Source organism: Lissotriton vulgaris, chromosome 5 (assembly GCF_964263255.1).
Source record: "Lissotriton vulgaris chromosome 5, aLisVul1.2, whole genome shotgun sequence".
In the NCBI taxonomy this organism is placed as follows: Eukaryota; Metazoa; Chordata; class Amphibia; order Caudata; family Salamandridae; genus Lissotriton; species Lissotriton vulgaris.
In genome coordinates, this window is record NC_141693.1 from 1,994,565,187 (window position 1) to 1,994,591,399 (window position 26,213).

General features: G+C 45.5%; 1 protein-coding gene across 1 annotated transcript in view; it reads left to right on the forward strand.

Moving 5' to 3' along the window:
- DDX31 (DEAD-box helicase 31) overlaps window positions 1–26,213 on the forward strand; it is a 201,356-nt gene that overhangs the window by 17,309 nt on the left and 157,834 nt on the right. Inside the window, exons 7-14 of the mRNA XM_086924761.1 lie at window positions 265–309; window positions 803–844; window positions 2,388–2,452; window positions 7,399–7,518; window positions 11,763–11,869; window positions 12,839–13,062; window positions 15,053–15,229; window positions 23,037–23,096. Coding sequence (XP_086780887.1) covers window positions 265–309; window positions 803–844; window positions 2,388–2,452; window positions 7,399–7,518; window positions 11,763–11,869; window positions 12,839–13,062; window positions 15,053–15,229; window positions 23,037–23,096 — 840 coding nt within the window. The remainder of the gene's footprint in view (window positions 1–264; window positions 310–802; window positions 845–2,387; window positions 2,453–7,398; window positions 7,519–11,762; window positions 11,870–12,838; window positions 13,063–15,052; window positions 15,230–23,036; window positions 23,097–26,213) is intronic.

Consider the following 26,213-nt stretch of genomic DNA (forward strand, 5'->3'; position numbering starts at 1 on the left):
CAAATGCTTGTGCACTATATTTCTATGGGATTCCGCCACGCCCTCTTGTTCCAACACTGAATGTGCCTTACTACAGCCATTTGCGTTTTACCTGCCCTGTCAGTAATTGTTACTTTATGAGCTGGAATTTTTCCAATTTTCTAAATTAAGCCTTTGTTTGGGGACTCTGGTTATGGGTGGTGAAGGGTCTCAGGTGATGCTTTTGGTTTTTGCATCTTCCCTCCATGAACCTATTTAATCACGTGTTTCTCCATGTTTTTACAGCGCAGCGATGGGCCTTACGCACTGATACTGGTACCCACCAGAGAGGTAAGTGCCTCCTTAATAGTAGATGTGACAAGGCCTCTCTTACCAAGTGCTGTACAATTAATAATGTTGCCTGTGCTGTGTGAGCCTTGAATGGCATCTTGAAGTCTAAAAATAATTTCTTGAATGAAGAATCCCTTACCATCTTGTTACAAGCCTGCTTCTATCATTGTAATATGCACCCCACCAGAGCCCCATTCCCCCTGTAGATGTTTGTGTTATTTGTGCAGGTTGTCCTATTAAACCATCCTTACTTGTTGAAATAACTTGGTATGTTACACACAAGTAATAGAGAGGTTTTCTACAAGTCTTTATTTCGAATACTTGAGGGAGGTGGGGGTCGAAACTACGCTTTATCCATCGAGGGTCACTAAACTGAGAACCAGTCTGCGGGGAAATAATCGTGTATAATTAGGTGACAAACAAATCAGTGTAAATAACTAACACTATAATCCTAGTTGTGCCCTGACGTTGCTCTTTCTGTTTTTCTTCCCAGCTTGCTCTGCAAAGCTTTGAAACCATACAGAAATTATTGAAGGTGAGGGCGTCATGCACTCTGTTTTCTGCTCGTTGTTCTATTATATTTAATTTACTAGTTTATCCAGGTTTGTGTGTCACATTATTAGCCGCCAAAATATTGATCTACTGATATCAGGACCATAAGATCAACTCCTGAAATATCGGTAATATATAGATTTTCTATTAACTTTGAAACTATTCTGAGTCAATGTTTTGGTCCCAATGTACATGCAGGTGGTATTTTGACCTCGATTTTGCCATAGAACAACATTTATCCACAGGAAAGAGACTTTTACAGATTGAAAAGTCAAATCTCCAGTTTTGGAAGAAGACAATAGCAATTGCAAATAGCTGGTAGGTTTTTGGGGAGGGGATTCTGGGTTGTTATGCCGGCTCGATGACACTGCCCATTGCACGTTGGCAGGGACCTCAAGTTTTCATTCCACGTCTCACATTAATCTCAGGTTTGTTGTAAGAATTAGAAAGTATAGAAAATAAACAATTGTTTCTTTGACATTATTGTTCCCTACAGTTTGATATATTCAGTCGAACTGTAACGAATACCCAGTGAGTGAATTCCTAAAAAGGGTGCACTGGTTTACAGTACAGCATGTTATGCAGTACTCACAAGAAAATCAAATATTTCAAAGAAGACCTGTTTGGGAAAAACATACATTTGTATCTTTTTTGAAATTTTTTATTTTACATATTTTTTTGATGAAATGTTATTAAAGCCCAAACTTATGGGTGCCTTTGATCAACAACAACTATTGTTAGATGCAAACTGTGCAGGGATACAAACACACTACACAGTCAAAGCTGAACTTAAAGATTGTGTAGTGTTAAAGAGCAAAAATAATGTCAAAGCTTATTTCTTTCTATATAGAAAAACCAAAGAAAATTAATATTTGGGGTAAGCAAAAATGCCCCTAGTTTCTGTATTTTTGGTACAAAAGTTGATATTTTGACCCCATCATGTAAATCATTTGGTCATCAGGATATGGACAACCCTTGGATTAAATGAATGAGACAACAATTCCCATTGTGCACTTAGACTTCATAAACGAGAAGTCTACTTGTGCTGGAATTGGATAATGTTCATAACAAGTGAGTTTTCAAATAGACTGAGAAATGCAGTCACACTAGCCTGGTGGGCCATCCATCGGTGAGAAATTTACAAGGCAGTTTGTTGCAGAAGACTTACAGCAGAGCGGCCCTTCCCATACCATGAGGCACAGTCAGTGGAATTTGAAGATATGGCCCATATTTGAAGGACGTCTTGTGGGCTACACAGAGTGACTTGAAACTGACCCATTTTCAGAGTGAGGAGTTACTATAGCTTGTAAGAGATGGGCCATGTTTGCTTTCACCTCTGAGTGTTTGTGTCTTGCTGCCACGCTGTGTATCTGCAGAAGCAGGGACCCCTGTATAAAGACCACAGTAATAGTGTATTCAAGATGGGATGATGACAGCGGTGTCACTGTCCTTATGGGAGTTAGATGGAAGGAGGAGAACTTTGGGTAAGTCCCTCGAATCTTTAACCTGTTTTTCTCTCTTTTCAGCCGTTCATGTGGATTGTGCCAGGGGTGCTGATGGGGGGCGAAAAGAAGAAATCCGAGAAAGCTAGGTACTAGTGCATGCTTCTCTTTATATAATCCTTGGGAATATGACCACAGCCCAGCCTAACCTTTCATGGAGAATAATAGAGGGTGAGATTTTATAATCCCAACCCTCCCCCAGTTTTATGCCACTTGGTGATAAATCGAAAGCTGTTCCCATCCTCTGTGCATTTCTCCACCCCAACAGGGATACGACTAAACTGTCTGCCTCCCTACTCCCCTCCTTTCTTCGGTGTTACAGCTCAAAGGGTCAATACCTAGGGACTCCGACCCCAGTAGTCTTCTAGCTCAACAATGATCCATCAGTAGACTCTGCATTCTACACCAATTCCACCATTTCTGCTGCTCATCTAGGCTAGTTGGAGAAGCTGATCCCCAACAGTCTTACGCACAAATAGGGATGGCTCGGAGTCCTCAAATCCCCCATCCCAACAGGAATGAATCCAGAAAGTCGGCCTCTTGCCCTCTTACCCTTGTACAAATCCCGCTTTTCACTTGTGGATAGATTTGCAGCCTATGTACACCAACACTCATCCTCTCCAACGGTGAGAAGTGAGTAGGAGTTAGCGGAACACTTTGAGTTTTACTCTGCAGTGTTACATAAAAACTCCACAAGATTTGGTGGATTTGTGCCAATGCCCGGCAATAGGCATGTCGCGTTGTGAGTTAGGGCCAGTAGCTCATTTAGGGCTGGAAAATCAGCGATTTCTCTGCAACTCGAATAGATTTTCTACTCGAGTGCCAGACTTCTGGCTACAAACTGTCACAACCACCTGCGTTAGAAGAATCTCTACCCCTAACGCGACCAGAAATCTGCATTAGGGGATGCCAAATCTGGCTCACTAACTTACCGTTCTGGAGCCACGCTCAAGAGAAAATTCCACCTTGCAGCAATTTGCGGACTTGCCTGGAACTCAGGGTTACAAGAGTAATGCAGAGTCACCAAAGTATGAAGTCGCGAAAATGTGCCCAATCCCATTGGCTGCACTGATTATATGGCCCACCTCTGCAAATGAGTAGACTCGGGCCTTGCCCCCTCTTATAGTCCACCAATCCTACCACTTAATCGGACAGTTTGCACCCCAACCCAGAAAAATCATGTTACCCTAAACAGAGCCTTTGCTCCCACCGGAGAAGTGAGGCTCACTGGTTAGAGGAGGCAGACCTGGATGCAGAGGTCAGCCCGGGACCAGGGTTCAATTCCCGGCTCGGCGGGGTCTTGAGTCCTAAAAAATGTCCATGGACTCGACCATTCTCGCTCCGGTGCCTACTCGATTCACGGGTTCACACTCTGCGACTCTGGGCAATAGCTTGCTTAATCTCCACAACGGCCCCTCGCGGCGGGATGCCTGGCTTTCACCTTGCGGATACCCTGCCGGGGTTGTCTCACAAGGGAATACCAGGACGGGTTCCCTAAGCAAGCGCTTAGAGACCGGTTGGTGATTTGCGCTATATAAATTCCTGTACATTTACATTTACATTCACCTCCCTGTTCAGTCTTGCACCTCAACGAGGATAGTTCAGAAATTCCTGCTCCCCTCGTTCTTCAGCCCAACTCCTGATTTGGGGTAACTTTGAGATCTCCCACTTTCAGACGTGCTCTCCATTGGTATGAATCAAAAAGCAATTATCCTTCCTATTCCTCCAAAATCAGCATGAATATGCATCCCCCACTGTACTTCCACATGAGTGGCAATACAGAATGAGACTGCCCGCTCCTATCAATCAGATCTTCTGCTCAATTGTGATAGATCATGAGTCTTTGCCAAATTTTCCAACCAGCACTGCTCAACTGACTTAAATCAACATCCTTTGTGCCCCCCATGCCACAATAACAAAAGTTTCCAATCTCAGCTGAGCAAATTCAGAAGCTGCTACCCCAAACGCCATTCCAATTCCAGTCCTACACCACAATAAATGCAGTCCTGAAGTTATTGTTAACGACCCCTCTACAAATGGAATACATCGGGAGCATGAGCCCCAGCTACAGATATCTTGCTTTGAAAAATCCTCATTTGCTTGGAAAATAAAGGGTTTATTGCAGCATGGCTAGTGTTGACCGTCTGCCTTGATTTATTTAATATTAGTTTCCTCTGACACCCAGTACCACATTGATGCCTATTTTAAATTGGTGCCAAACAACAATACAATATTGTTGTTATCAATTTACGCACCTTTGTACTTTTCGGCACATCTAACTGGGAATTTTCTCTGGCGAAGAAACATTTCTTTAGGAAAATTCTAGGCCCTCATTTTTTGTAGACCTACTTCTTTGCATTTTCACATAAATCACATGATTACTCTTGAATTTCTCTACCGATAGGTTTGTACTCACTCCGCCTAAATTCTTTTTAACCTTCTTTATATAACTAATTTTGCTGTGCATGATTTGTATGTGAAAGATATGGTGGTGGTAGCAGGGGGTGCGGCAGTGGTGGTGGGAGCAGTGGTGAGGGTGCGAGTCTCAACAGCAGTAGGGGTGGTGGTGGGAGCAGCAGCATTATTGGTATCAGGACTGGGAACAGAGGTGGTAGAATTGGTGGGAGCGGTGTCGTGGCACTGGGGATAGCGGTTGCCATGATAATGGTGGGGTTGACAACATGTATGTTACAGCAGAGTTCTGCTGGTGGAAGCAAAGGTTGGCCATTCTCTGCAGAGCTCATGGGGTGAATTTACAAACCTGAGTCCCAAAAGAAGCTAAAACAAGCATTGGCATAGCCATTAGATCTCCCTTTTTGGACCCTATTAGTATTTAGTTATGCAGCAGAATATCCTTGGTGCAACAACACCAACTGTTGAATGGCTAAACACTTATAAGGTCCCAAATGCGAGACCCATTGGCTATGCCAATGCTTGTGTTACTGGGAACTAGTTCTGCAGGGGTGCTGCGATAGCGCCCTCCAGGAACAAACGTAGAAGTGTTTTACACTTGCATCCACCCTTCCTCCCACAGGAGGCTTGTCTGACAAAATTGCCAGGACTGCTTTGGGTTCCCAGTCCGGCCCTGGTTTAAACATGAAAGTGAAAAGCGTCAAATGCACAAACCATGGTCTACTGTAGCAGGAAAAAATTTGGAAAACTACAGCATGCTTTTCCCCACTTTAAGAAGCTGGACTTCATGACAAACTATAACTGCAACAAATACTCAGTTTTACTATTCACACCAGAGAGACGCTCATCGGCGCATTAGGCACTGATGTCCGACTCAGAATGGTTACTCTCAGCTTACACATTCAGTATCTTTGAACAGGCTTTGGTATGGGCCTCAAGACCTGCATTCCAGCAGGGACAGATGAGAGGTATGCTTCTGGCTAATGGAGGAAAATACCTAAGAAGTCCCAAAGTGGCCCAGGCGACTAGGTTCTTCCAAATTCACAAATGACGACGTTAACAAGTGGTTTTATGTAAGCAATTTGTTTGAGCTACAATAGAGCGTAAGGCATGCAGAGTGGATATCTTATGCCCTAAAACGAAAACGAATCTAAAGGACAAATCCAATACAACGAATGCAGCAATCAAAAAGCATCAGAAAGCATGTACATTTAAAGACCACTAAAGTAGCGGGCTTAAAAATACAAGCGCGTGCCTCGCTCGTAGCAGGGGAGGAGGCCTGTGCGATTCCCTTGCGGGAGCGTGCGCCATATGGCGCCGCTTGCTCCCGCAAGGAAATCGCCAGACGTGCACACGTTGCCATTGCAAGCAATGCAACGCATGCACGTTTTTGCCCCCAAAGCTGTGCCAATGGCATTAGGTCTCTCTCCTATGTAGCGCATGCGCGCTGCGTAGGTGAGACCTAACCAGAGTAAATAATAATCTAGGAGCCCAATGTAAGCAGATGGGGTTCCTCAGTGTGTCCCATCCGAATCCTGAAAAACAGTCATGCACGTCCTCCGTAGCAGTCTGGACCGCGGCAACGCCCTCTACACTGGAATCAACAAGAAACTACTTCATAAACTCCAGACCATCCCGAACGCCACAGCCAGACTGATCCTAGATGTTCCCTGTCACAACCACATCACCCAACTCCTCCCCGACCTCCACTGGCTCCCCATCGAAAGAAGAATAACCTTCAAGCTTACTCACGCATACAAGGCCCTCCATAACATGGGACCTGCATACCTAAACAATCACCTCTCCTTCCACGCACCCAAGAGACACCTCTCCTTAGCCACCATCCCATGCATCTACAAGACTAGAACGGGAGGAAAGTCCTTCTCCTACCTCTCAGCCATGGCTTGGAACGACCCCCCCCTCCACCAAGTTCCTACATTGCTTCAGTTCAGGAAGGACCTGAAGACCTAGCTCTATGGATGATCCCAGCACTTAATGGATCTGCGCCTCCCCTCCCCCCTAGTGCCTTGAGACCCTCGCAGGTGAGTAGCTGTGCTTTCCCAACCTTGATTGATTGATTGATTGATTGTGTGCCTAGCAAGCAGCCTCTTGTTATCAGGATGCAGGCATTAGAACATCACTTCTCTGGGCCCGCAGTGTTTAGCATGATCACTAAACCACGCTCCGCTGTTACTACTTTTACTTCTTAATGCATCCCCCACACATCATAATCCCAGCGCTTTCTGCTTTTCCTACATGAGCTCTTCTTCCTCTCCCTGTATCTATCTCTCCCTGCCTGCCTTTCCATCTTTTCTCCTTTCCCTGAACGGTTTCTCCTTGGCACATTTGTCAGTCTCCTTCTCCTCCCTGTTCCATTCTCCTGATCTTTTTTCTCATTTCACTCCCTCTTACTACTTTCCCATTCCCCTCACTTTCTCCCCACTCTTCCACTCCTTCTTTTGTACTAAACCATAGTGTTTTGTCACCATTATCGTTAAAAAAAAATGGTTATTGTTTTCAGTCTTTTTTGACACTTGTGTGGATGGTTTTAAGTAACAGTCATGTGTATAATGAGAAATGTTACCTGTTCACGACCATTTTTGTTGTATATGTTTCAATACAGAATTCGTAAAGGAATAAACATTCTCATTTCAACTCCGGGGCGGCTGGTGGATCACATCAAGACGACAAAGAATATTCACTTTGGACGCGTTCAGTGGCTGATCTTAGATGAAGCTGATAGGTAACGCACTGCGCTTTTTATAGTAGGAGCGACTGTGATAAGGGCAGACCTATTGATATATTGCTGACTGCAACATAAATGTTGTTTGCACTCTGTTTTTGCTCCTCTTCCTCTCTTTTTCCCCCCTTTCTACCTCCTAGATGTCCCCTTTCTGCCCCTAGACGCCCACTCCCCCATGGTCATTTCTGTCTTCCATGTGACCTCTTTGCCCATCCCTATCTCAGGGCCTTCTTCCCTCCCGTCTCCACCCTCTGGATATCTTATCACCAGGGCAAACTTCCTCCAGCTGGTTCAAGTTAATTTTGTGGAAAGAAGGTCTCTTAATCTTGTGGACTACAAAAATGCTAATATTGTGTTTAATATCATGCATAGCTCCAGAAATATACCAGTGTTCCATACTAAACACTTCATGCAACTCTAAGTCCATGTTCTGGATGTGCAGGAACTCACTTCCTGGGTGATGTGTTTGGCACAGTCGTAGTCCCTTGTTTACTGGCCTCTTATACCTCCTAATTACACTCCATGGGTCACAGGCTTTATTCAGAAGTATTGTATGAAATGAACTGAATTTGCAAAATTTAATTTTAAACCTAATTCAGTTGATCCCAGTTGCTGCTGTCAAAATGTTTTACCTCCACCACCAAATCCCTCTCACTCGCACTTGAGTGCAAAGGTGTCTTAGGGCCTTGAGCATTGGTATAGCCAGTAGGTCTTCTCTTGTTAATCTATTTGCTTTGCCAGTGCTTTGTGCTGATACTATGGGAAATAATCTGAATGCTCCTTGCCGATACTGTGTGTAGCATCAGCAAAATGTTGGCCAAAAAAAAAAAGAGAGAAAGGCGCAATATGGTGGCTACTGCTGACCATGTCATTCTGTGTGTGTGCCTACAGAATGACGCGGCAGCCATTTTCTTTAGTTTTTATTTTTCCATTCTAAGGTGGTGGATACCACTTAGTTTGGTAAATAATAAAAAAAAGAAATAGTGTTTTAGCAAAATCACCTTTAGTAGAGCGAAGGAACCTGACAGCAAATGGCAGTTGTCGGGCCTCCCAATAATAAAAGTTAAAAAAACAAATGAAATGACTGAGAGGGGTAGAGGAGTGAGTTGAAGAACTGATTATGGGGTGAGGTCGATTGACCAACGGAGGACCTCGAAAGTGCTTTATGCTCTTTAAGCTGGCAGCTTCTGGGTCCTCCCAGAAAATTATAACTTTAAAACTTTTGAACTCCAGTCAGGGGGGGGAAGCAATGGTGAAGCATATTGGGGCGGGTGGGGGTTCAGCATACCAGACCGCAAATAAACACATGCACTCTTATGGAGAGCTTGATTAAAAAGGAAAAAAGTAGTTCTCAAAATGTGAGCAGTCGAACCATACAAGTGAACCAATCAAAAGAATAGTAAAGAGGGTATGCTCCAAGGAAGAGCAAACACAAGAAGAGACAGACAAGCCAACAAATAGGAAGCAAGGAGACGAGTGACAAAGCCAACCAGTGGTAAGCAATGGGCGAGCACTAAGCCTATATGCGCACAAGAGGTCTTTCATAAATGGACAGCTAAACCTGGTAGGCAGGGCCTACCAGGTTTAGGGTGGACAGCTGAAACTGCTGTGGGCATCCGTTGCAGCAGCAGGACTACTCTGTGGGTGCTACAGGTGATGCTCAAATGGCAAGCTCACCCTGCACAGGGACTTGGTCCTGTAGTAGAGCCTCTGTTGCTGGGTTTCCTTTCCAGAGTGCTCTGCCGAGGGTGCCTAACAGCTCACCAGATTCATTCAAGGACACAGTTACCCAAAGTGACATCCTGTACTCAGGTTAACAAATGTCTCCATGTCCCTGGAACAACTCTTTATCAGTTGACATATTTTGTGAGTGAGTTTGGAGACTTAGGCCTGATTTAGACTTTGGCTAAGAGAATACTGTTGCAAAAGCAATGGAGTACCGTCTCTGCCACAGCAAAGTTCTGCCTGCATCATTTAGAGTCGGGCAGAACTTCAGTATGTAGGTGGAGGAGACTACTCAGTCTCTGATGCCTATCTACACCTCCAGTGGCCTGACTGAGTAATGGTTTGGGCTCGCTATACAAAACATGGCAGAATTTGAAAGCAAAAACCTTTTGAATGACCCACTCCCATGGTGAAGGTGGTCATTTCTTTTTTTACAAAGGCACACTTTTTTTTTTTTAAAATACAAAAAATATTGAATGTTTGATGTAAGGCTCTGTCATGTTGACTGAGCTGCCCGTCAAACTTTCAATGCATTTACAGGAACTGGTGTGACGGCCTCCCACTTGGGCCTCTAGAATTCTGAGGAGTCTAAAAGGATTTCCAAGTTACTGCGAACTGGGGACCTCCTATTTGTGTGAAGTCCCATGAGGGCTCCTGGGTCACCCTTATGGCCCCTATCAGTTTTCTGCCAAGGGTAGAAGATGAGGACGTAATTTATAATCAGCCAAGTGCTGACATTGCTACAAGACTTACTTGTGTGGTATGCTGCTGAAATAACATGTTTAATGACTCCTGAGTAGTATCCGTTCTTCCTTCCCAGGCCTCTATCTATTCATTTCCTAGGTTGCACATAATTTCTTTTGAGTCTCCTAGAATTTCCTTAAGAACTGGTTGGTTGTCCTGCCAAAGGAAACTCTTTTTCCAGTGGTGGGTTGAGCAGTAGGCATCACTCCCTTGTTACCAAGTCGGGTTTAATAGACTGCCAGCCAAGCAGTCTCTTCATAGCCAGGTGACCCAGCAGAACAAAGTCCTATTGGGCCCATCCTGGAACTGGTATCACAGGTGCCTCTAGGCTCAGAGTGACAGTCTGGAGTAGGGGAGGTTTAAAAAAAATAATTCACGGTAGAACTGTGGTTCCTTACAGCAGGGGTCTTTTCTCTGCATTCGTTCTCTACCAACCTCCCTCTCTCCACTGTGATGCACCCAACCTCCCCACTGACCCCCCTCCCCCCGCCTTTCCTCCACCTGGCCCCTCTTCATGGCCCTTATTTCATAATGTATACTTGAGCACACACATGTTCTACCAGTATATACATTTCCCCATCTGTGTACATTGCCACCCCCACTTGTATTTCTTTATGCACTCTCCCTTTATTTAATATGTTTTTACGACCTCTTCCAAATATGATCCGGTGTTTTAGTTGGCAGACTTTATACTATGCGGACGATACTCGGCTTATTGTATGAATTGGCAGGAGAGCTCTTTCATTGCTGATCTGGCTGGCAGATTGTTCGGTCGCCATCCAAGAATGGGCTGCTTATTGATGGGAGCACCCCAGGCCACTGAGGCAAGGCTCAGGGCTTCTCTGTGGGAGATCCTCTGGTACCAGCCACCAAAGTACAATCTCTGGGAGTCGTCCTGGTTCTGATTAATGCAGTTTCCATCATCTCTGCTTCCTTTGAAAGATCCTTCCCTTCCCTCGATAGTCATCTCATAGATTTCCTCAAGGCTGCACTATTGCAAAAGTGAATACCTCCGGCTTCTCACCTTTCTCTGCTGTTCTGCAGCTGGGGTAGAACCTTGCAGTGTGTACTATGCAGGGTTTTTGCAAATTTGATATGGCATACAGGGGGCAGCACTTACTAGCAGTCGAGTAAAGGGTTCCCTTGAAGTGTCTGTCTTGTACATAAATCATGGTACATCCACAAGAGCTCTGGGCTTACAGTGCCACCTGTGTCAGTACATTTCAGCCACACCATTGTGATCTGAGAACCTTCTCACTCCTCCTATAAACCGGAATATTGTTGGAATTAGTTTAAAAAAATATGTAGTACAAGCTGCCTCTGCAGCTTTGACAAGCTAAGAATTGTCTGTTCCTCAGAAAATAATTTAAGACTTCTTGTTTCTCATGGCTCATGCTCTCCAGCAGACTGCCTGCAACATTATGTTTTGTTTCTTGTGTCTCAGTGTACGAACAACGAAACCAAAATTATCAAGCCTATTAACTTGCATGGGATATAGAGAACATGGTGAGAGGCATGGTGGGAAGCCCTCTGAGAGAGATGTAGAAGTTGTCTTACTTAAGAGCATTTTGTTTAAAATAGAAAATGTCCGATTGGGTTGTCAGTAGTTGTCAATAACACTTTAAAGTATCGAACACCATCAGTGCGTGGAAGGACCCTCCAAGGGGATGGCATCCTCTGTGTTTTCCTCTCATACTATCATATTGGTTGCCAGCTTTTGGAGACATGTCTGCTGTGATGCCTCGGTGTTTAACAATATCATGTGCTATTTACAGAATTCTTGACTTGGGTTTTGAAAAAGACATCACCGCCATACTGAACGCGTTGAACGCAGAGTGCGAAGTCCGGCAGAACGTGCTGCTCTCAGCCACACTGTCCCAAGGTGGGTCAACTACATTGATTTCACAGAGCTGGGTCCTTGCGCAATATTGGCACTTTCAGCAGTCTTTGGTTTTACAAGCTATTGTTTGTTTATTTGAATGGGTGCCTTTTTCTTCTGATTCAAAGAAGCCTCTCCTCCCCTGATAGAATCATACAGATACAGTAAATCCAGCCCAGCCGCTCAAGTCACCAATAGATACTTGAAGGCCATGATCTCTCACAGACACTCCCAATTATCAAGTTACCAATGGTTTCACTAGAATTTAAGCTCAAGTTACCAATGGTTTCACTGGCATTTAAGCTAAATTATTAAAAAGACAATTCCTTTTGTTCCTAAGCGCTGCCAACCTGCACCCATTGGTCTGTTCTGTCAGACACATTTTTCTTCCACCCACTGCAGCATACAGCATGAGTCATTAGGCCAGCCCACTTCAGCCATTGGCTAGCTGCACTGTGAGTGAGGGCATTCCCCTTTCACAAGGAGCACATCCACACCCAAAGTAGTTCTCTTCACTGCTATGGCAATGTGGGCTTTTTGAGACCAAAACATATTTACTTTTTTTGCCATTTTATGTTTAGGTTGACAAGGGTTTGCAGCTTGCCGGAACAATTGAGTATTGCAAAAACCATTACAAAACTAGCATTGACAAAGCCAAAAGGCTTCAGTCATTTCAGTCTTGTGTTACAGCCCTAATAACAGAGGGATGGGGGCAGTGGGTATCTGGAGGTATCATTCTAAAGAAATAAAGAGAGGGCAGTATTGTGAAAGGTAAGTATTTTCAGAGATGTTCTCCATCAAGCACTTAAAACCGAATTTGTGTATAACAGCTGAACGTGCTAATTGACAGAAGCTCTTGAATGGCTTCCTGGTGTAACTGTAGCAGGACAGGAGCTGAGTCTGTCACCCTTGACCCCAACTCAAGATTACTAACTTACCATATATTTTCATCTTCTTGTCTCCTGGTTGTAGCTGTTGTCCGTTTGGCAGACATCAGTCTGAAGGATCCAGTTGATGTGTCTGTCACAGAGGAGGTCCCAGTGGTGTCCCCTAGACAGCAAGGAGACCAAAGGCCCACTGAAACCCCTGGACCGGATAGTTATGCAATCCCAGAGAACCTGCAGCAGCATGTGGTGGTGGTGCCCAGTAAGCTGCGTCTTGTCCTGCTGGCTACATTTGTGCATGGCAAGACACTAGTGAGTTTCTTTTAATGTCCTTTACCAATCAGCTCTTTTATTATAACATATAGAAAAATGCACTGTGGTGTTTCCAGATAATAAATGTATGTTTTCATTTAGGAAGGCCAAAGGTGGGCAACTTGATTATTTTGAGAAATAAAAGGTTTTTTTTTTGTGAGTTTTATATAGCACTAACTAGACCCGGAGTTATCAGAGCGCTTTACATGAGCACCAGTTATATTACAGACAGACACATGAATTTTTTTGTTAGGCACGGGGAGATTCAGTGATTTGCCCCGAATCACAGAATGTTGAGCGTCTCTATCGAGACTCGAACCCGGGTCCCCAGCTCTGAGGTCGACCGCCCTAGCTGATAGGCCACATTCCCTCCCCTAAGGGAATTTGTTCCACAAAATGTTGCAGCAAAAAAAAACAGCATTATTTCTTATTAAAAACCTTTAAAACGTTGCCCCAGTTGTCATCTTAAGTTTGCTTCTGCCTAAACTGTGTATTTTTTTGTTTGTATTTTAGCTTTTTAGGTGTACGTGATGTACTGTACCTGACTTTTCTTGCATGAAATGAATCTGTTTTTTGTTCTTGTCTTTATTACTCCCTGTACAGTGCACTGATGCATTCATCTATTTTGTTTCCATTACATAACAGCTTAAAGTAAACAGACATTTTGTTATAATAATGCATAGGTACAGCTGAGTGGGTTAATGCATCAGTTACAGAAAACAAGGTGCAAACTGTAGCTCATTAGTTTGTCTCACTTTTTCATTCTTTTGAGGTTAATAAATCAGAAACCGTTGGATAATAAGATTAGCTATATATTAATTATTTTTAATTGTATGTGGGGATTTGGTAAAGCAGTTCATCTCCCCTAGAAGGTAGCTTCAGAGCACTTTGCGATATCAATATATATTGGAAGAAGAGTGGGTAATAATCATGGACCATATGTACCAGTCAGTCAGTGTAAGGGTGGAGCCTGCTTTTGTGAACCCTCCTCCATCAGTGCTGATATATAGTGATAGGGCCTCGGAAGTGGAGCAGAAAGTCTGAATTAAAGCATACAAGAGCTGGTCTTCGGCATGTTATAAGCATAGGTCATTATCAAATAACAGGTGGATGAATACTAGTCAGCTCTTGGGAGAGGGCTAACCATACATCTGACTAGAGAGGTGGGTTTCTTTCGAGACAAAGTCCCTTTCTAGTCAAGTGGGTGTGGTAGAGGGTTCCACAAAGATGAGCTCTGCCCGCCAAGGCTTTTCTGTATTGTGTTGTCCTTATACGTAGTAAGTTTCGTATGGCAAATCTTAGACTTCTAGTTGCAAGGTAAGGGGCCAACCGCATGACACAGTAGTTGAGCTAGCAGTGCTTTGTGGACAACACAGGCGGTTTTAATTCAATATTTCTTTCACTGGGTGCAAATGGAAAGACATAGGTGCCACCGTGATGTGGTCATGTTGTTTAAAGTAAAACAGGAGTTGTGCTACATGGTTCCATACTCTGGACTTTGGAGTGATTTGTTTTTGAGGCCTGTATAAAGGTTGTTCTAGTGGTTCAAGCATACAATAACTCGCCGAGGACTAGAATAATTTCCTGAAAGAGATGGAGGAATGGAAGAACCTCTCTTAGGAGACATAAATTGTGAAAAATTGATTTGGGGACCCCATTTGTGCAGGAACCAAAGGAGAGTATGCTGTCTAGCAGCACAAGCATGTTACAGACTTTTTCTTTTTAGAGTTTTGTAAAGTTAAGTGTGTGAGGCCAAATCAAAAGGAGAGGAACATTGTTGCAAATGATTAGTACCAATACTGCTTGTATGCAGCCCGTGTACCTCTTGGAGGTCCCTTCATTGACAGATATCCAGGTCTGCACTCCAGATGATCCTGGTGAAGTGGAGGACTCCTTGGAAGCATTTCATAAAATGAACCCCCAGCAAAGACCTGTGAAAGTTTTATTCTTTCTTGTTCACCCATTGTTCTTCTTTTCCTCTTTCTTCTAGTATGAAAAGAAGCTGAAGATGATAGTCTTCTTTCCCAGCTGTGAGCTGGTGGAGTTTCACCACATGCTTTTTAAGAATGTTTTGAACATGGGCCCTGAAGCAGAGAGTCCTGAAACATCCCCGGTGGCTGCTCGAAGACTAAATCTTCTGCGACTGCACGGCAACATGGATCAGAAGGTGAGCCGTTTCTTCTGAGGAGCTAGAGAGGGGGTAATGCTAGAGCTGCAAGGTTCTGGGTTGTACGACTGCTGAAAATAAAAAAACAATCATTGTGGTCACTCGTCGTGTACCCGAGGGTTGGAAGTAGGGTCTGGATTCATATTTCAATGTAAGACATAGCTAAAATGCTGTTGTGGCAAATTATTTGAAATGGTTATGCCCTGCTTTTTCTTCACCACCAAATATCCCTCCCACGCCAGAAAAAGATTTCAAAAGAGTACCTGTGCTTCCTGCTAGAGAAGGTATGCTTCATGCTTTCAAAACGTGTCATACAGAGGGTACCGAATGAGTAGAAAGGCGAGGGTTGTTACTCTTCCCATTTCATCATGCCTGTCTTGGTCCTCTGTCCCATCAAAGCCTTCCTATGAAAGGATGGATTCAAAATGCTCATATTGGCTCAGATCCTTTCTGCCCTGGACCCGAATGATTAGATGATGTCCATGGACTTGCAGGATGTGTATTTTCATGTACCCGTCCTGCAGTCCCATAGAAGTTACTTGCAGTTCAAGGTGGGCCAGGAGCATTTCCAGTTTGCTGTGCTCCCTTTCAGCCTCACCATTACCCCTTCGGTGTTCACAAAAGTCATGGTGGTAGTTTCTACCCATCGTTGGAGTTTCTGTATTCCCATACTTAGGCGTCTGGCTACAGAAGATGTGCTTGGAGCATCAGTTCATTGATGGTAAAACCCAATGAAGTCCCACATGATTCCATCTCAGAGACTTCAGTTCATTGGTACAATCATGGGTTAGTTTAGGTTCAAGGCTTTCTCTCCGCTGAAGAGCCCACCTTATTCTGGCTATTATTCCGTTTTTTTTCACAGCAAGTCCTGTATCCAGGTGAGGGTGGCTCTGAGGCTTCTTGGTCTCTTAGCCCCATTCATCTTCCTTGTTAGCCATGCCAGATGGCACATGTGAGCCCTAAAATGGAACCTGCAGTCCCAGTGGACTCTGCACCTTGGCTGCCTTTCCAGCACCCTCCCGATCTCTGAGGTAGAAGCTTAACATCGGTAGTGGTGACTAACCGTAGTTAATTCTGTGTCAGGCCACTTTCCCTTTCTCCAACCAGGGTGGCCTTGAATAACGGACCCATACTGGGTTTGGTAGGGGTGGGAGGGGTCACTTGGGGGACGTGTAAATCAGTGGAGTATGGTCTCAAGTAGAGGGTCAGTTCCACATCCATTTTCTGGAGCTATGAGCGGTTCCGGCTGTCGATCATGGAGACGGTGCTGGTGGTTTTACAGTTAACACACTACCACCATGTAGTATTGCGTCAAGCAGGGCAGAGTGGGGTTTTGGGTCCTGTGTTGGGAGACTTTACACATCTGAATCTGGCTGGGGTTCCAGGGCACCTTTCGGTTGTCCGCCACCTTGAGAAAATTGTGAATGCCAAAGTGGGCGAACTGATCAGACGTCGTCTGTCAGATCATGAGTGGTGCCTACATCCTGATGTGACACATAGCGTCTTCCATCAGTGAAAGGAATCCTGGCTAGATCTTTGTGTCACTTTCAAAAATGTTATGTATTTTTCCACAAGAACACTTATTAAGAGACACATTGTGGTTGAAATGGAACAAGAGACTCGCGTACACCTTTTCACCCTTTCTTGCAATACCCTGAGTTCTAAAGAAGATCAAAAACGACTGGGCTCAAGTTATCCTGGTGGCCCAGAGTTGAGCCAGGAGAGTGTGGTACCAACAATATTTGTTCATGAGCATCTGTCCTCTGATCAGGCTGCTGCCTCGGGAGGTCCGTCTGTATCAGCAACAGTACAGGGTCCACCACCTGAATCTACGCAACTTGTACCTCTGTGCCTGGAAATTGAGTAGTGGCAATTGACTGTTCGATTTTCTGACTGAGGTGGTGGATGCCATCGTTGCAGCTAAGTGCCCTTCTGCAAAGTCTAATTTTGCCAGGTGCTGGAACAAATGTGCAACCTAATGCAGTGCCTGGTATACAAACACCTTCTAGGCAAAGCTGATGGATATCTCTTTATTTATTTTGGCTTTAAACCAGCAAAGCAGGCCTTGTAGTGGGCCCTGTAAAAAGTTATTTGTCTGCTCATTCAGCCTTTCTTCATTTGCTTGACCAACCGTCCTTGTTCAAACCTCCTGTTGTGATTAGATTTATTGAAGGTTTGACGCACGTTTCCTCCAAAGCCATTATTGATGCGACAGTGGGACCTCCCATCTAATCTGAACAGTCTTCATCTGTTCACCCTTCGAGCCGGTGCATCGCAGACAGATTGGGGCTGAGAACTCTGGTAGCCTTTTAGGTCTCGCCTGTCGATGCGCATGCGCATCGAGCAGGCGAGAGTATTGGGACTTATCCACTCTTTATCCACTGCAAGGAATCGTGGCGATTCCTTGCAGTGCACCTTGACTTTTAAGCTCAATGCGCATGCGCATTGAGCTTAAAAGCGCGTGCACGTCCGTCTTTGTTTACCCGCTCCGCCCCCTCCCCTTCCCGCCGTCTCGCATTTCCCCTGCCGCATCAAAGGCTTTCACGGCCGGCCGGCCATGCTTTCAGTTTCACGACCGGCCGGCCGTGTCAATTACATTCCAAAGCCTGCTCTCCCTGCTCCGCCCCCTGCTCCGGCCGAGACGCATTTCTCCTCCCTCCTCCCCCCATTCACGTTTATTCTACTTCTTATCTGGCCTGGAAAGCCTCGACAAAGGGTTTAGCCACAGCCCGTGGAAGTTGTGACCTGTGGACATCATGATCATTACGTAATCTCCCCTTCCCCGCACCCCCAACTCCTGTGTGGTGGACACCCAACGTGAAGTGTCCATCATCCGCCGCCGCCATTACCGCAGACTCCTGTCCTTTTATGACAACTGAACTCTGCCGGGGAACGCAGCAGGAATGCTTAGTGAAATCTATGTCTTGGATTTGCAGCCCGCGCGCGGAGGTCACAACTATTCTATCATTTCTCAGCATTATCTTTTCTCCATCTTACTTTGTTCCAGCGCCTCCCGCCGGCACGCAGCAGATTGAAAGCAGCATGCATCAGAAGGCCCGCGCTGCACGCTTTTATAGTCTCGCGGAGGCGCGCTCCGTTCCTGGCCTTCCCTATCTCAGAATTTAGAAAGGCAGGCTTCCCTGGCATACCCCGCCAATACCACAAGATACTGCTAAAAGCTTTAAACGCAAATACGTTTGAATAACAAATAAATGTTAATATCAAGATATGTGCCCTCTTCCATTTCTGTAAACGCAGAAGTAAAATGTATACACCAGCATGCACTCATATAAACACATACACGCACTCAGAAATGTTTATGAACTTTAAAAGAAATCTGCCCAACAATCATATATATCACTCAGTGAGAAATGCAATGCTATGAACTGACCAGGGTTGAGGCAGACACTGTTAAAACACAAAATCAAAAGTTGTTTTAAAAATAAAACGTTTTACTTTGTTCTCAGAATATTGATTATGTAATGCTGTGCACTCCAGGTTATGCTAACTTGTTTGCCTTCCTGCTCATTTTGCTTCCTGCACATCTATGTGAGGCAGTGAAAACGATTGTCTAAAGTCAGGGACACTGGAATTATGTAATTCTGCTGCACTGGCCGGACTACTCACCTAACCTCTTCCTGGCTCACTGCTACTTTACACTGGGGTCCCATGACACACTTGAAGTATTGGTTAAGGAGCTTTGTGTAACTGTACTATTCTATGGGGTAGGTAAATTCATCCAGTTTTTGGGATTCAACGGAGCACCTTCGAAGCATCAGGCCTCGGCACCAGTAGACCTGTATGCGTGCATCAAAACATTCTATGCTCATTAAAAGCAATCCTGCACATCAGCATACAAATGCTTGTGCCACAAGAGCGAATACTTTTGATATACTGAACAGCGAGAGAAATAATGATAACCGTACACTAATGCAAACTGAAAGTTGAGCACAGTGTTCACAGCTTCTTGCATGATGGGGCATTCAAGGGATTATGGTTCATTTAAATAATTAAACTTTTGCAGATCTTTCAAAGGATTTCACAACATGGCCTTTTGTTACTTTTCACTTTGCATGCAAATAAGGTAATAGTAGATACAGAGCTCAAACCCTTACAGTATGCTGAAAAAAGAATGAACATTGTGATGTGCTATGGTTACATACTCGAAAGTGAGACAGAGCCAAAGCTAAGAGGGAGCAATTCGCAATATAAAACAGCATAACCTCACATGACATGTAAGTGCCAAAAGCGCGTGACTCCTGATGAGGTCACGGGTCAAGGCTGAAAATTATTTGTGACTCCTCCTGTCCTTGTGTTTTCTCACTCACCCTCAACCCCTCACCCTCACTCACCCTCACTCACCCTCACTCACCCTCAACCCCTCACCCTCAACCCCTCACCCTCAACCCCTCACCCTCAACCCCTCACCCTCAACCCCTCACTCACCCTCACTCTCACTCATCCTCACTCACCCTCAACCCCTCACCCTCACTCACCCTCACTCACCCTCACTCACCCTCACTCACCCTCACTCACCCTCACTCACCCTCACCCTCACTCACCCTCAACCCCTCACCCTCAACCCCTCACTCACCCTCACTCATCCTCACTCAACCACCCTCAACCTCACTCACCCTCAACCCCTCACCCTCAACCCCTCACCCTCACTCACCCTCAACCCCTCACCCTCAAACCCTCACCCTCACTCACCCACCCTCAACCCCTCACCCTCACTCACTCACCCTCAACCCCTCACCCTCACTCACTCACCCTCACTCACCCTCAACCCCTCCCCCTCGACCCCTCCCCCTCAACCCCTCCCCCTCACCCTCACTCACCCTCAACCCCTCACTCACCCTCACCCTCAACCCCTCACCCTCAACCCCTCACTCACCCTCACTCTCACTCATCCTCACTCACCCTCAACCCCTCACCCTCACCCTCACTCACCCTCAACCCCTCACCCTCACTCACCCTCAACCCCTCACCCTCAACCCCTCACTAACCCTCACTCTCACTCATCCTCACTCAACCACCCTCAACCTCACTCACCCTCAACCCCTCGCCCTCAACCCCTCACCCTCACTCACTCACCCTCAACCCCTCACCCTCAAACCCTCACCCACCCACCCTCAACCCCTCACCCTCACTCACTCACCCTCAACCCCTCACTCTCACTCACTCACCCTCACTCACCCTCAACCCCTCCCCCTCGACTCCTCCCCCTCAACCCCTCACTCACCCTCAACCCCTCACTCACCCTCAACCCCTCAACCCCTCACCCTCAACCCCTCACCCACCCTCAACCCCTCCCCCTCAACCCCTCACCCTCACTCACCCTCAACCCCTCACCCTCACTCACCCTCAACCCCTCACCCTCACTCACCCTCAACCCCTCACCCTCAACCCCTCACCCTCAACCCCTCACCCTCAACCCCTCACCCTCAACCCCTCACCCTCACTCACTCACCCTCAACCCCTCACTCACCCTCACTCACACTCACCCTCACTCACCCTCACTCACCCTCACTCACCCTCACTCACCCTCACTCACTCACCCTCACTCACCCTCCCTCACTCACCCTCACTCACCCTCACTCACCCTCAACCCCTCACTCACCCTCACTCACCCTCACTCACCCTCAACCCCTCACTCACCCTCACTCATCCTCACTCACCCTCAACCCCTCACCCTCACCCACCCTCAACCCCTCACCCTAACTCACACTCACCCTCACTCACCCTCACTCACCCTCACTCACCCTCACCCTCACTCACCCTCACTCTCACTCACCCTTAACCCCTCACTCACCCTCACTCACCCTCACTCACCCTCACTCACCCTCACCCACCCTCACCCTCACTCACCCTCAACCCCTCACCCTCACACAGTGCAATAGGTCTCGGAGCATTTGAGTTAGAGCTTTTAGAATTGTTTATGGCTTTTTTTATTTGTAATTCTTTAGCATTGGCTACAGGAAACAAAAATGCTAAAGATTTACAAAAAAAACCCATAAACAATTCTAAAAGCACTAACTCTAATGCTGCGAGACCTATTGCATTTCCAATGCTTGTTTACCTAAAGTAGTGACTCACTTTCATGTTGGGCAATCCTTCACTCTACCAGAATTCGTTGATCCTGCTCACCAATCAAAAGAGGAGGAGAGGTTCTGCCTGTCAGTCCCAAAAAGTTCTTCTAGCTTTTGCATTAATCTTACGAGGGGACAAAGTGTGGATGGTCAGCTCTTTGTTGAATTCACCAGAGAGCAGAAGAGTGGAGCAGTGCAGCAAAGGACCATATATCATTGCCTGTTCTGTACATTTGGCAGGCTATGTGGGTGTCGCGCCACACTTTCTTGAATCACTACTGTCTGGACAGCCATGTCTGATGAGAAGGGCACTGTGCCTGCTGGAGTTCGCAGGAATTTCTGGTTGAGCCCGTTCACAGACCCACTGCTGGGGAGGTATTACTACGGTATTTATTTAAAAGGTGAGGAATCTGTGGTTAGGAGTATCCATCAGAAGACACAAGAACAAGTTAAATTCCTTTATTAAGACTCTTTCTTGTGGATACCACAGATTCCTTGCTTGCCCTCCCACCTTCCCGTTCTTTGAACTGTACTCCTTTCCAAATAAAAAAAGTGCCAAATCTAGAGATTTGCACACTGGCGTGACAGATCTGCTGTTGGGCTCTGCTTTTGGGGGTGCAGACGGCATAGGAAGCAACTGATGCCGCCGCTCATGGGTGGTGCCTTATGCGGCTCTTTATGTCACTTCCAGAGCGGAACGATATTGGTGCTGAGCCACATGACGCCACCTAATGGCACGCAAGGGTACTGCTAAACATCTTCCGGGTCCAATCTAACATCTGGAGAATATTCAAAAGGTGAGGAATCTGCAGCTAGCGAGGGTATCCACCAGAAAGAGCATTATTGAAGGTAAGTAACTAGTTCATTACTGCCTAGATGATCCTATGATCACTTAAAACTTAAGCTCAAATGACTAGTGATCGCACATTAACCAGCGAGGTGGTAATCACTAATACCCAACTTTAGCAATGGACTCACTCCAGCACCTATGGTGGGGCTTACCTACCCAGCGCTCCAGTGAGGGAACAGGAACTTGTCTGCTAAAACTAAGCTCTTGTAACTGAGTGCTTGGCTACTCTTTCAAGTGAGCAAACCTTCGTACTGGTCTCTTCGCTGTGCACAGTATAAAACTCTTTATTCATACATCTAGTATTGTATAGTTTTGCCATATATTTATTAGTTTCCCGACAAGGGCTCACACATCTGATAGTACATAAGTTGTCACATCAGTTGACTTACCCAAAACACATTAGTCATTTAAGTGATCTGCTCATTCTACTCACCATTTACCTCCTCAGAACCGAGTCAGTCTCTTGTCGAAGTGGAAACGTTAACACAAGTCATACCTGCTGTCTCAAAATGCTGCAACTCCATAAGAATGGCAAATTGTGTGCTGTACTAGTGCAAACGATTAATATTGCAACCACAGCTTCCCTTCTTACCTTTCTTCTTTCCTTGGAGGACTCCGCCCTTGGCATTTTGGCTAAAGCACTGATTTATCCCCCCCCACCCCACCTCTTCGCAAAGGTAATCATTTGGGGTTTGGGAGACAAGTGTATGCATTATGTGCACCCTTGACACAGTTAAGTCACTTTATCCTGGCACCCTCCGGCTTGGGATGAGGAAAGAAGGGCTGCCACCAGCATTGCGATTGTGTATGCTCAATAAATTGAAGCTCTTTGTTCATACTAAATATTTCTCTCTTTCTTGTTTTTTAGGAGCGTACGGATGTTTTTCAGGAGTTTTCCCAATGCAGAAATGGCATATTGCTTTGTACTGTAAGTGAAAGAATACTCTACCCTGTACGCCTCCCCCATTGACACCGCCCACTCCTTCCTGAAGTTAATATAATAGAGTAGGACCGCAGATGAAGCAACAAAAGTGTTAAAATGCACTCTGCACACCTCTAAAGGCAGCTCGTGTTTTAAACTCTCCTTTGGTGAAAATACTGTTTGTATAGTACAGAATCAACTTAATACAGGGCTCCGAGACCTGAGCTGCTGCTGCATAGGTGGCAAAATCTAACCTCCCAAGACATGCTGCTAGCTGGGCTACTCCCTGCTGCCATAATTAAAGGACAGTGGGCTAGACCTGTATCTTCCTTCATGTTGGATCTCACTGTTCAGGGCTCGAAAAATCATAATCTACTCGACCTAACTTTAATGTACTTGACCTGTGAACTGGTTTCAAATTGTGTGATCCTAGGCAAATATTTTGTCTTATGGAGCTGCCTTTTTCTTTATTATCACATAAGAGAGCACCTTAACATATATGCAAGTTCACTATTTCTGCTGTACAAAAAACTGTATTTACTTGACTAAACGTTTGCTCCGTGTATAATAAGAATTAAGCCCATATGTAGGGTACACGTGATCCCTGGCTTGCCTCTTAGTTCACTAATAGCATTGTCATCTGGGCAGGAGCAGGAATATTTCCCAGTTCATGTTTAAAAACTCACTTTTCATAAATATATTACTAAAGCATGATGTAGTAGTGCACTGTCATTTACATATAGCATATTTTCCATTGAAATGGTCACAAAACTTTCCCACTAACATGTCGTTTTACTGATAATAGTGCATAGACAATGTTTGGAAATTGGGTTTCAGCAAAAATATTTAAAATTTGCACATCACCAACTCAAGTGTTCTTATTTGTTTTGATTCTATAAAAAACATTGTTTTTTACCACAGAATTACAAAGATTGGTCTTCATAACTAGTGAAATATATTTGAAATGTTTCAACCATTCACTATTCAGTGTTGTTAAATGAAAGGCTGTAAGATGTCAGGTTTTGTTCTAACATGCATTGCACATTTCAGGTGACACACAGTTCACTTTACAAAATCCTCTAACTTTAGTCACAGAAAGAAAACTAACTGTGGGAAGACAAACTGACTTTTGACCTCCGTCTCTGAAAGCCAGCAAATGTGGCAAGATAAGATTCAAAGGCATCTTTATTGCTCATTCACTTTGTGAGCAATAAAGATGCCTTTAAATCTTGTCACATTTGCTCTGCTTTCAGAGACAGAGGTCGAAAATCAGTTCCTCTTTCTACATTTACTTTTTATTCTGTGACTGAAGTTAAGAGGATTTTCAACTTGCCAGAAAGGGTGAGTAGTCTCTAAAAATAGCTTGTCCGATATTGCGAGTGGATTTTTCGAGGCCTGCTGTTGTGAGAACAAAGGTTGCTGCAGTTCAGTATTGTGGAGCATTAGGCAGAGTTGTGACTCAGCAAAACGACTGGAATAGCAGGGTATCTACGACTCAGGAGTGATATGCTTTGACAGAGCTGCGGGGACAGCTATCCTCGAATGTCAGTGGATGGAAGGTCTGGATTGAGTAGTTTTGGCAGAACTGTGCATGGATACCTTTACTGCAGGAGTAGGGTTATTACGGGCCATGATCCGGGTTACTTTATCACAAGGGGGTCAAGTACTTCGCTTCCGCAGGTCTGAGGTTCTTGGAAGATGTGACTACTATCCCTTGTATTACATTTTGGAGTGCTCTGTCTTCTATGACATGCCAAACAACAAAAGGGTGAAGTAACTTGTGCCTTTCGCCAACCCACGAATAGACCTCCTGTGATACCTGCCTTGCCTCCCACTGCAGAAAGACCCCGAGAAGAACGGTGGTATGCTCACCATACATTGCAGAGGAAGCCTCTCCTTAGATGCCCAACATCATTGGGGCTGAAGAGGAAGACACCAGAGCATCTGCAGCCCCGCCAGTCTAAGTAGGCAAGCGTCCAGTGGCCATCTACTCGGAGGCCTTCAAAGTAGATACGGGGCAAGTGTAGGAACTTATCTTGAGACAGGCGGCAGGCTGTACTCCAAGCCTGAAGACCACATTGACTCCCTTCTCCTCATCGGCTCTCAGGCACCACAAGCTCATTCTTAAACCCCAAAATGCCCTTTAGCAGAGGCAAAGCGTCGCTACCCCAGGAGCAAGGGCCTAGATTCATGAGTTGATCCAAAAACAGCATAAACCTTTGTGTTTGGCGCCTCTGATTGGCACTCCCTGGGTTTGAAAACTGGGTCAACACCTCCCAAAGCCCTACAGAGAGGTGCCGTGCCGCGTTGTGCTTCCAAATCGAGGCCAACAAAATTCCTCCCAGAACTAAATCAAAATTGCTGTCAAAGCCCCCCTCAATGCCGTGTTTAGACACCACGGAGAGGTCTACCTTTGTAACACTTTCTGAGGTCCTCAATGGCAATCTGGAAAAAAAAATGTTTGTTCATCTGGCCACTAGCAAGATACTCGCTAAGCCCATAGCTCCAGGACTTATCCAGATCCCAAAGATAACACAGACTGGCCTTTGAGGATGAAGCAGGCTTTACGCCCTCGATTCTGCCAGCCCCGGGAACCGGCTAGAGACTCAGCCAAGAACCCTCCTTTCAACCTTTCTTAGCAACACTTAGTTCACCACCATCACCTCCGACCCACACAAAATGGACAAAGACCCCGGGAGGCCTTGCCCCCAGAAGTCCCATACTTTAAGCCCTTCACGCAACAAGAGGGTGAAGACCCATGGGGAAGATTATGTGGTCCAATCCCTCAGAGGACCTTAACTTTGAACCGTTCCCTGCCAATGCCTCTCCGCCTCATGATAGCACTGCCTATCGTGTGACGATTCAGTGGGCTGCCCAGCACCTTCAGGTTAAAATGCACATTGTACAAGATGAGGCTGACTTCTTGCGGAGAGCCTCTCTTGGACTGTTCACTTCCCCCCCTTGTTGAAGGTAATGTTGACGTCGGCCACAGATAACTTTAAGGAGCCAATAAAGGCAAAAGTGGAATCGCGCAGAGTTCAGAGGAAGTTTTTAGACCTGCACCTGACCACCCTGCAAATATCCCTGGCCAGGCTGCCCAGAATAATTGGTCATTCACAACAC